Consider the following 12,152-nt stretch of genomic DNA (forward strand, 5'->3'; position numbering starts at 1 on the left):
GCTCCTTTTGCTGATGCCTTCTGCAGCTTAAAGATCTGCACTCAGAAAGTGGGAATCAAGCTTCCTAATCCAGCCACATGGGCTATAAAGCAGCCATCAGATGATAACACAAGTGAGTGGATGTAAGTGTCAGAAGAGAGGTGACAGACTTTTTTCCCACACCAGCTTTCTGAAGCATGCAGTGGCCTGAGCTGAAGTGCCAGGACTGACAACACTGTCTCTGGAAGCATAGAAAGTGCATTGTCAAGGCTGGGGAGCTTGGCTTGAGCTTTTCATGACTGCTTATTTTGTATAGCTCGGAAAGAATCCATGAGATTCTTAAAATGAAAGTCCACACACGTCCATATGAAAGTGCTTCAAGGTTCTCTTCAGAAGAGAGAGATCTCATTGAGTGCCAGCTGCCTGGTGCTCTGAAGGGCAGTTACAAAGATTACAGTAAAATATTAAAGATAAAAATCTAAGAAATCAGCAAACTAGAGTTATGTGAAGAAGGCATGCAACCTCTTTCATGCAAAACTGAAGAAACACCTAATCTGCTACAAGAGAATGGAATTGAAGGCTGAAAATGTGTTCAAGAAACACGTGAGACTGATAAAGCAGAAGAGGAGGAGACTGGCATTATGTTGTAATTCTATACTTATTTTTTCTGGTCACTGCTTGCACCTCTCACCCCACCACGTCCAGCTGGTTCGTACACCTGATGTAAACTGTGAGTAACTCAGTGGCAAACAACCTTTCAGCCTCGAGAACTTTTCAAAACAAAAGAGTACAAATAATAATTTCATTTTTCCATGTTTAAGAGGCTGCTGCTTCCTAGAATTAAGATAGCTTTGTCTGCACCTACTTAAACCTTGTATTTACTTTGCTTTCAAAACAAGTGATTGTCCCTCTGTACTTGGCACTGGTAAGGCCACACCTTGAATACTGGGTTCAATTTTGGGGCCCTCTCAGCAAGAAGGACATTAAGGTGTGGTCAAAGAAGGGCCACAAAGCTGGTGAAGGGTCTGGAGAACAGGTCTGATGAGGAGCAGCTGAGGGAACCAGGGTTATTTAGTCTGAAGAGAATGAGGATGAAGGGAGACCTTCTGGCTCTCTACAACTTCCTGAAATGAGGCTGGAGTCAGGTTGGGATTGGTCTCTTCTCCCTATTAACAAGTGATAGGGCAAGAGGAAAATGCCTCAAGTTGCACCAGGGGAGGTTTAGGTTGGACATTAGAAAAAATTTCCTCACTGAAAGAGTTGCCAAAGACTGGAACAGGCTCCCCAGGGAAGTGGTTGAATCCCCATCCCCAGAGGTGTTTAAAAGAGGCAGAGATGTGGTGCTGAGGGCCATGGTTTAGCACCAGCCTTGGTAGAATTAAAGAGCGGTTGGACTCTATGATTGATATTGAAGGTCTGTCCCACACAAAATGGTTCTGTAATTCTGTGATGTATATGAAGGTATGAAAACACAAACAGCTGTGCTGTCCTCTACCACATCTGAATTCAGCTCCCACTGTGCTCATAGACACAGGAGAGGGAGCATGTTGCCCATTGACTGAACATTAATGGCCCAAGACAGGTGACCACAAAGCTTATCCTGCCTGCACCACTGCCAGTCCAATTCCACTCTTGTTAAATGTTCCTCTGAAAACAAGTCTAACCTTTGGATGCTATCAACCATCACTTCACTTTTCACTGATATGAGCAGTATTTCCGTCCTAGGGAAGTGGTTGAATTTATCCCTGACTTATAAATCTTATATTATCAAGTATATGGCACTCCCCATCTGCCTCACCCACTAATTAGAGCTCCCAGCCCTGTGAAGAGACCAGTACCAACCCTATTTCTATGGTGGGGAAGGAGCTAAAGAGAGAAAGGGGAATATTTCATCTGCTATTACAAAGAAAAGCAGTCCAAAAGAGAAAGATTTAGAGCTAAGATGTTCACTGACCTGGGACCAATACATACAACCCCTTTATCCCCTCCCGCCTCCCACACTAGAAACATTAAAGAATACAGAATAAATGCTTTACATGTGCAACATGAATCCACTTCTCAATAATCTTGGCTCTTTGATGTGTTTTGAGTTCCCTGTTCTTCATGATAGTGCTGAGAACACAATTGGTAACTGCATTGAACTGAACGATGGTGGCTCTGATGGTAGGTACCAGGTGCTTGTTTTCTTCCTTGTCCCTTCGAGACCAGATGCTTCCCAAACAGTGGTGGGAAACAACTTTCTGGAAGAGTTTCTAGAGTGAAACAGAGATTTCTTAAGTCAGCAGGATTCTCCTAGATCTCTATTGTCCACAAGACAGTGAAGAATGTTTACAGTGCAAATTGCATCTAAAATCTAATGTGAATTAAAAAGCTAAAGATTTGGTTTCTCTTAGTTTAAAATAAGACACTTTAGCATATTATTTATAGGCTTGATGCCCTAGGAAACCTGTCAGCTAAACAGTCCTGGGAAAATCAGAGACACCTTTAGATCAGTCACATGACCAAGGGGAAAGGGGGAGGGGGGGGGGAAAAAAAGAAGATACAGTGATATTTTGAAGGAGATTAATATAGACAAACCAAACCAGAACACTAAAGATTACCTGTACATCTTTAGGCCAGGTAGTAATACAGTCAAAATGTGCTATATCTCAGGTGTCAAACACTGAACTTTGCCAAGAAGGCTGGAGAGTTCACAGTCACACCTTAAAGAAACCCAACCAAAACTTCAGAATGACTGAAGGGAAAAGCCCAATGAAGGATAACCAGGTAGACCTGTGTTCTGTGTCCCAACAACCTACACTATCCCATCATAGTGGGGGGTTGGGAGGGACCTCTGGATATCATCCAGTCCAACCCCCCTGCTAAAGCAGGGTCCCCAGGATCACAGTGTCCAGGTGGGTCTGGAATGTCTCCAGAGAAGGAGACTCCACAGCCTGGGCAGCCTGCTCCAGGGCTCCAGCACCCTTACAGGAAAGTTCTCCTTGATGCTGAGGTGTAACCTCCTGCATTCCTGTTTGTGCCCACTGCTCCTTGTCTTAAAACTGGTCACCAATGAAAAGTGTTTCACCTACTTTTGAACACTGTATTTATACAGACAGACTGTAGAAACCCAGCACTATTTTCCCTCACATCTCAAGCTCTATATTTACGTACAGCATCCATATATGTCAACTGTTCTGCCACTAGGTCCTCTTGGAAAGAAGAGAATTCTACATCTTCTTCACACTGGATCTCCAGTTCCTCTTTATGATCCAGGTCACAGAAGGTAATATTAATGAAGTTGTCACCTGTCCAGGATAAAAAACACAACTTTGTAAATGTGTACAGCAAGCAGTGAATCAAAGCAGAAGTTTGTTTAAGAGACTATAGTATATATTGCAGCAGAATGCTCCAAGGGGCATGCCTGATGTCATGGTCCCACTGTGCTGCATGTTTTAACAAGAAAGATGTTGACCTGTTGGCAAACAGAAGGTGGAAGAAAGAGAAACTGAGTTAGAACTGAGCTGTTGAAGGATTCTTAGCAAAGAAATGGCCTAGCCCATTTTCTAACCTTTCTTTTGAAAGAAGAAACACCACCACCCCCCAACAAAAATTTCTTATTAGCACAGCTGAATTTTGCTAATCTAACTTTTCAGTATTTATGCATTTTATAATATGTAAACAACAAAAAATAAACTGCAGAGGAACGAGATTGCAGTTATCTCCCCAAAATATTGCATTAGGAATGCTCTTACATCCAGATTTCATCTCCCGCATGAAAAATAAAAAGAGCTATCAGATTTCTTGGCACTGTTTGTGGCCACATGGGCTGTACTGAAGAAAGTTTATTCCAGCATCCCTCACCTTCCCTCTCTGGGAATTCTTCCCAGCCAAAGGAATACCATGAGCACCTACAGCACTCAGCTGAGTGCTTCATCTAAACTTGCACTGGGCAGCAGTGAAGAGGTGGGAGAGGAGAGCTGTTCTCAATTGAGGGACCCAGTCCTGTGCAGAAGGGAAGGGATTGCATGGATATTCCCATGCCACCTTCTGGCTCCCACAAGTTAGGAACAAAGCCACATTAAAACACAAAGATATGCCCTTGTTTCCCATGGTGGAGGAGGAAGTCAAACAGAAAACTCCTGAAAACAAATCCTCTTCCTAATCCCTTTTACTGTAAGACAGCAGTAACTCCCTGAGAAGGAAGGGGGGAAAAAAAGTGGACCTGAAGACTAACACCACAAGCACTGAGTTTACTACCAGGGGGATTTCATTAACAACCACACACAGTGCATGTCCCGGTATGTTGTGCAACACTTCATTACCCAATTAAAGCAAACATGAAAGTAACAAAAGCAGATAAAGTGAGACTTCATCACTGGTTGTCAAAATACTCTGGTTTTCCTTTCTTCAGCCATTAGCAAAAAAAAAAAAACAAAACAAAAAACAAAAAACCAAAAAACAGCACCAATCACCAATGTAAATCACTGCAGTTTTGATATAAGAAATTAGGGGTACAGGCTGCACCCAGACTTCCATCTGTACATTTACTGACAGAGCTGAACTCGATAAATGGAGACCTCTGTCCCAGCGGGGTTTTCTGTGGCTGTTTTGTAACCATACAGATAATTAAATGGACTTCTGCTGAACTGTTACAAGAGTCACTCTTTTTTCTTCTCTCTTTTTGGCTGTGTAACTCCTCATTTTCCTTTCAGCTCTTGAAATTCAACTGAAAATTCTCATCATTGCCTACTAAAATCCTCACAATATCCTTAAAATCAGGCCAAAGCAAGATTTCCCTTTTCATACCTCTTTTTCTCCCATCTTTTTCACCTTCATAACCACTTAACCAGTCTTTTCCCTACCCTCCAAGAAGCTGGAATCCTCTTGTACTCAAGTATCTCATTGTTTTCGAATCACCCTGATCCACTTAACCCTCTCTGAGCCCAGCTGCCCTCTTGACTTCGCTGAGGGCAACCACGTGCCCCTTCTGAATTTGCAGTCTCTGACTCACCTTGGGTTGTATTGCTCAAGCTGCAAGAAGTGAGGCCAGGAACAGCTTTTATCTATGGATCTGGTTCTGCAATCTAATCTGCTGGCATAGCTGATGGCAGCACTGAATGGAGCTCTGATTACCCCAGATCAAACTGCAGGATTAGGACCCAGATTTGTAAATTCAGAGCACAGGATGAACGCTTTAGAATGATAATTATTACCCAGCCTTGATGGCAGACAAACACATTTAGAGTCTTGAAAGAACTCTCTGAAAGAAGTGGCAATTCTAAAACTCTTCTCTGCAGACGCCACAGATCAGTTGTGTTCTTTTATTTTATTCTAATTCACAGCCTCTGTTCTGCCACAGTTCATCATGTTATCTGCCACAGTATCGTCCAGGCTGACCCATCTGTAACTTGGAAAAAACCTTTTCAACTGTTACTTGAAGAAATCAGTGCAGAAGAGCTGCTGGGAACTTCTGCTCGCTTTGAATAAGAGATGCACCCAAATATAGCTCTTGGGAGCTTTCTTTGATTGCCCTGTGGGAACCTAATCCAGGAAAGGACATCAATAGGCCCACATGGGCAATCCCATTCACCTGCCTGTGTTCCACAGGGAAAACGCCTGGGCTTTGTGCACTACTCCTTTTTATGTCCATGTTAATGGCCAAGTTAATTTGGCGTTTCACAGCACTACACACTGCGATGGTATTTCTGGCACATCCGGCAGACATGGGTTTTAAGGGATGAAATGGGGGGGGGTGTTCTGTCATTTCCTTTATTACATTCATTATTCCCTCCTGCCCCTTTGCCAAAGCTGGAAGCTGATCTTAGTTCTCACACACTCCATGAGCTCCTATGGCTTTCCAGCTTGTGACACAGGAAGCTTTCTGAGCAGGGTAAGGGTATGTGTGAGGCTGGAAGCTGCACACAGCATTATCTGTGTTACTACAGCTCACTATTGTTTCGGTCCACTGTGACCCCCAATAACGTCAGATTTTCCTCTGTCCTTGGATACCAGCAGCCAGCCACTCAAATAGGAAAAAACAGCCACAGTCACTTCCTCTGACACGGTAACTAGGAAGAAAAGCCTCATGACAACAGGGCTTCTGACTCAGACTGTAGTTTGTTGCAGCTCTGTAGTTTGCTTTTTGTTGGTTTGGGCTTTTCTTGGGGGAAGGAGATGTTTGAAATAAGAAGCCCAGCTGAAGAGCAGCTGTGGGCTCTAATTCAGTGACATGGAAATTACACTGACAATTAGCCACTTAGCCAAAGCTCTGAGCAGCTAAGTATTTGAGAAGTGCTGGATTTCCCAGTCCATCCCAAAATGAACAGATATGGGCACCTACACTGTACAACTTCATCCCACACAAAACCTGCAGCCTCATAGAGAGATTTTGTTTTTAAAAAGAAAGAAACAAGGAAGAAGGCACCAGTGAGCCTCTCAATAGCATCAGTTAAGCAGAAGAGTTAATTAATTGTGTTCCACATAAATCCCTGTGATACCACATAGACTGGGAAAACAGAAAGGCAGAAGGGAAAAGTAACTCACAGTCGTTCTCCACTTCTTGGCTCTGGAACTGCTCCAAGAGGTTCTGTGCCCTCCTCTCTGGGTCAGAGTCAGGCATGTTCCTCTTCAGGTAATGCAGCAACTTCAGCAAACATGGGTAGTCGGGTGGCTCTCTGAAATCCTCAGAACACTGATCGAGCCAGGCGCTTAAGATTGATGCTATCGCACTAAGAGCGAACAGAGAGAAGACAAGGCTTGCACACAGCACCTATGGATGCAAGCAGATCTTCCTGTATCTCACACAGCAATAAAGACACTGAGACAGTCACAACTCACCAGAACTCACATGGAGACTGTTCTGGGCAAGAAAGTTAATTTATCCTTTTTATGTATGGAATCTTACTAAGAAGCCACTCAGGTTTTGCCAGGGACTTCAGTGAAGTTGACCCTGGTCTGCACTCCTAAAAGTTACAGCCCTGGCAAATGCAAACTAACAAAGAATCAAATCCATGTAAGCTATATTGAGACCTTCCTGTTGAATTCAGGACATAAAATAATGACAGCTAAAGCAATTAACACAATGGAATAGCTTAATTCAGTTGGAAGGACCTGCAATGACCATTTAGTCCAACTGCCTGACCACTTCAGGGCTGACCCAAACTTAAAGCATGTTACTAAGGACATTGGCCAAATGCCTCTTCAACGCTGAAGTCTCAGGACATTGACCACCTCTCTAGAAAGCCTATTCCAGGGTTTGAGCCACCCTCTTGGAAAAGAAATGCTTCTGGATGTCCAGTCTGAACTTCCCCTGGCACAACTCCAAACCATTCCCATACATCCTGTCCCTGAATCGCAGGGAGAATTGCTCAGCAGCTCCCTGTCCACATGCCCTCCTTGTGAAGTTGCAGAGAGTAATGAGGTCAGCCTCCTGTTGTCCAAACTAGACAAACCCAGAGCCCTCCACCCCTTCTCACAGGACATGCCTTCCAACCCTGTCACCAGATTGATTGCCCTCCTCTAGACACATTCAAGGACCTTCACATCCTCAAATGGTGAGTCCATAACTACACACAGCACTCAAGGTGAGGTCAAAGACACCATCCCTGGAGATACTTAAAGATGTCTGGATGAGGTGCTAAGGGAAATGGTCTAACAGTTGTGTACAGGGAGATCTTATTTTATAGATTTAAGAAAATTCAAGCCTAGGTTAAAAATAATGAGCAACTTCTTTTTTTTCCTCCTGCAGGAAAAGCTGTGAGGTCTTTGGTTTGTCATGGCAACATGCTGGTAAACCAGCAGGTATGTTTTGATGCATCAGTCAGCACTGGTCACAGCAGATATTGCAGGCTGGGAAGACACAGATAAGATCAAAATGCTTTTTAAAGAGAATTTTGTTTATCTGAGCTGAAAAGGATTTTTGTGTGGTCACGCAACATAGCACACTGGCCATGGCCACTGTCTCATGATCACCTACTGTGGGGTTCAGAGTAAGACATAACATGAAAGGGAAAAAGCCCCTTATTCCAGAAGAAAAGGCACAACAAACATCTCTACTTCTGAGAAAAGAAAGTCCTGAAGATTCCCTCTATGATAACCATCCCAGTACTTCACATCTCTTCCAGCCAGTAGTCCTAAATGCTGTGGCAGGCACAAGAGGTGACTCACAGGTATTGGTGTTACAGGAAGCAGGGAAAATGTTTAGGAAACAAGAAACAGTTCTGCAGGGAAGATGATCTCATGAGTCATCAGAAACACAGCTGAGATGACCAAGTTAACATCAGCCCCAGTCTGCACTGGGTCCTACTGGGTTCTGTAAGTGCTTAGGGCTGAGCTTAGCCCTTCAAAGACCATATTTATCACAGAAATCTTCCCTGATACCTTTTCCAACAACCCCATTTCACAAGATCCTCATGCAGTAACAGTACCCCAAGCTCCTGATGACACCCCATGAAAAGGAAAAGGACATGCCCTCAGTAAAAACCTCAGCCACAAGTCTACAGCTGAAGACACCAATGTGTCTGCTCCAACTGCATCGGGGCTCTGTGCTCATGGCAATCAGGCACAGTTTTAAAGTTCAAATCCTCAAAAACATGAATGTGGTGGCTCTGGGTCTATCATGTTAATATAGACCCAGAGATGCAAGATGAAAAGGGAAAAGCAAGCCAGAGGAACTTCTCTTTCCTCAGTTTATGAGATCATGAGAGGAGTTCAAATATGAACACAGATTTCACATGTAGAACCCAAAGGCCAGCCAAGAAAGCTCTCATATCAGAGCATGTTTGTTCTGCAAGTAAGGAAACCACAGCAATATCTGGTTAACTGAGCTGCTCAATGGCACTCACAATAAACCAGTAGTTATGAAAGAGTAGTTTCTCCCACTCTCCTTGTCTCATCTTAATCACCTTGTGTTTTCCTTAAAACTCAATTAACTTTTAATCCCATACAGATGTCATTTTACAAGTCCCATTCATTTCAGTCTGTCATTTCTTCTGTTTCCTCCTCTGATGTTGTGGCAACTTCAAATTTCTCACTAGAGTATTTGGCAGTCTGTCAGCAATAGTGTTTGGTTAGGCTTGCTGACAGGAGAACCTCTGGAGTTACAATTTTAGAGCTACAAAGAGTATTTGCAACCAAAAGCTAACATGCAAACGTGTTCTGGATTTCAGGTTTCAGTGCAAATATGAAACAGACTATACAGCTTGGAAGACTTGTCACATCTGAAAACCATTTTGAGACCAAATTTTCACAACTCTGCTCAGACAAGCTTACACCACACATGCAACAGGGATGACCTTTGTGGTTTAGGCCAGTGGTGGAGTTTTTATCTGGAGCTTCAGAACGATTTTTCTCAACTAGACAGGTGTCATACAACAGCCAGTGCTCCATGACCATGACAGTGAAGCCAACAGTTCCTGCCCAGCTCCACAGCCTAAGGTGCAAGAAGGCCACCAACAGATGGGTGCCCACAGAGAGGCCACCAAGCTCTCACTCTGCCCTCTCCTTTCCTCACATTTTTAATCATCCTCTCCAGCTCACTCCCAGAGCACTGTGTCACAGCAGCACTTAAAACCATGAGCATTTACCAGTTCAGCAATGATTTGGAAGGAGAAGCCTCTCCACAGGGTGAGTTCTTGTGCTAATATTGTTCACACACTCTTAGTTTTCGGAGGCTTGGTTGAAGGCCACTTTCATAAGCTGAAGAATAAACAGAGTTTAAGACAGAGCCAGTCTCCCAGAGCAGGGTGAAGAGTTCACAGCTGTTACAGACACTGATTTTTGCCAGCAAAATCATTTCAGTCAAGAGGGGAAATAAGAAAGAGAAGAAAGGTACACAGTGCCCTACTGACCTCCTACCGCCCGACGGTTTAATCAGTGTGTCAGGGAGGGAGCCTTGCTGAAAAGGGGCTGGAGAATTGCCCATATCTTGCAGTACCTTTACATTTGTTGCCCTTGAGAAGAGACTCCCTGTACTCCACATACAGACAGAGATAGGAATGGGAGCCTTCCAAGACCCCAGACAGAAAAGAAACATCACAGATGACATTTTTCATGCATTGACAATGAACTATAATTTTTTCCTTCCCTGCCTGTAAGAAAAAAATGTTTAACTCTTGTCCTGCCAACCACAGGCTTTGGGCTCTGTTAAGCAATGCTTTCACACCTATCAAAGTCTTCTGATTTCCATACCAGCTTTGCCTGAAGCCTATCTCTGAAGGTTTCAGTCTCCAAATTCCATCTACTCTTAGGTGAAAGAAGCGTATCTGATCCTGCCATTCACAAATTGGGAACACAGAACTACTAACCGCTCCCATCTACCTATGAGCCACCACAAAATCTGATGAGACTCTGGCAGCTCCAAGTGTAACTTTGTTAAGCTGAGCTAGCAGGGCATTGAAAAGGTGGAAAATGAGGCCTTCCTATCACATAGCCACAAGTCAGTCAAAATGTTACATGGAAATTCTGCATATTCTTTTCTGAACCAGGAAGACAGCTCTAACACTGGTCCTGACGAGGTCTGCATAGGAATTCAAGAGATCATTTCTTGCCAAAAAGGCAAAAGCAATATTTTCCTTCCCACTACAATTACTTCTGAAGAGAATCTCTTCCAGTAAGGGGAATAAGGAGAACCTCAGTTGTAAAAAGAGATTTAATGACTGATTTCTTATTAAATTGGACAGGAACATGCACAAAATGACCTGTAATTTGCTAAGACTACCAATGGGATAATCTTTACAGCAGGCTATTCCCTCTCCTCCACTGTCCCTGCAATAGCTTTCAGGTCTGTTCACACAAGCTAGACAAAGCCAGCCATATTTTTCTCAGTTTTCCTTGTTAAATAACACCATAGGCAGTTGAATCTCAACTCTGAATTGGGTGTAAAATGTATGTAAAACGCAAGCAAAGGCTGACAGAAGGGTAGCCTCTCACACCCAGCTTGTTTATAAATAAGGTGCTGATGACTTCCAGCAAATGATCTGCTCCTCTTCTGATCTGGGAAGAACTGGTTGAAGAGCACACAGAGAGACTTTCGCTAGGACTCTATATATAAAGTCACTAAGGGATTAGCTCTGCTAGCTGTTCTTTGTTTTAATTGAGATGCCAATCGTTATTTTTCTTCTCTAATTATTCTTGTTTGCTTGGTTCTGGTTGTTTTCATAACTCTCCCACTCTTCCATTGCTTATGCTGCCCGGTGTTTGACTCTGCTTCTCATGTAACCGCACTGGTTTCTGCTGTTGTTTTAGCTTAATTGGCTTTACTGGAATGAATGCCGATTGTTGCTCTCCCAAATGCGTCTTAACAGCTTCCTACCATGGATTTCCCAGGCATCATGAACTTCCAGCCAATTTTCTTCCATCTGTCTCACATTCCTTTGGTGTCTGTTCTTCTGGAGTACAATGTCTCAGGACCAGTTTAATTTCTGCAGTGCTGTAACCCTGCACATTGTTTTCCAGCCGAACTGTTAACTTCAGGAGGAAACAAAAGACAAGTTTTCTGTCGGGAAGATCTAAATGCATAAGAAGCCACAGGACAATGTTTATCACTATGAGAAACTCCAGATGCTGCAGTATTACATTGAAGGTTTTGGTATTTGCTATTTTAATGCAGAAGAGGAGGGGTAAACATGCAAGACATGCCATGTGGTAACTGAATCAATCCTTAATTTTCTGTATTTGAATTGTTTTACCCAATTGCTGTGGAATGAAACAAGGAGGCTTTGGTTCAGATTCAAGCTGCTTTGTCTGTGGTTTTCAATCACATCACGTTCCAAGTTTTAATAGCAAATAAATTCCACATTTTGATAATAAAGCAGATGCCACTAGGAACTGACACATAAGACAATAACAAAAGCCCAGAGTATTTTGCTTCATTTCTGTGGCCTGTCATTCCTCTGAGGGAGAGCACCACCAGTCTGCTCCCAATCAGCAAACTAAAGCCAGTAGCAAAAGGAAACCACAATCTTATAGTCCAAGAGCAGGCTTGAAAGGACTTTTACTGTTATTCAAGCTCATTTAGGATTTAAAAGCCTCAGGACTGAGCCATGGCAGTGCTTCGGACTGCAGAAGAGGAGCTTAAAGCTCTGTTTACTCTTTGTACTACATAATCTGTTTCTGCTTCTCATTCCACTGGTCCAACTCCAGTAAGAACCCTCCCTTCCACAGCACTGGGGAGCTGAACATTCCACATAGCC

The 12,152-nt window shown here is 43.3% G+C and overlaps 1 protein-coding gene across 1 annotated transcript in view; it reads right to left on the reverse strand.

Moving 5' to 3' along the window:
* The window catches only part of RGL1 (ral guanine nucleotide dissociation stimulator like 1), a 74,928-nt gene that overhangs the window by 18,800 nt on the left and 43,976 nt on the right, over positions 1-12,152 (reverse strand). Inside the window, exons 5-7 of the mRNA XM_054384279.1 lie at positions 6,505-6,689; positions 3,133-3,266; positions 2,016-2,231 (exon numbers count right to left, since the gene is read on the reverse strand). Coding sequence (XP_054240254.1) covers positions 2,016-2,231; positions 3,133-3,266; positions 6,505-6,689 — 535 coding nt within the window. The remainder of the gene's footprint in view (positions 1-2,015; positions 2,232-3,132; positions 3,267-6,504; positions 6,690-12,152) is intronic.

The sequence above is a fragment of the Indicator indicator genome, chromosome 10 (assembly GCF_027791375.1).
Source record: "Indicator indicator isolate 239-I01 chromosome 10, UM_Iind_1.1, whole genome shotgun sequence".
Taxonomy (NCBI): Eukaryota; Metazoa; Chordata; class Aves; order Piciformes; family Indicatoridae; genus Indicator; species Indicator indicator.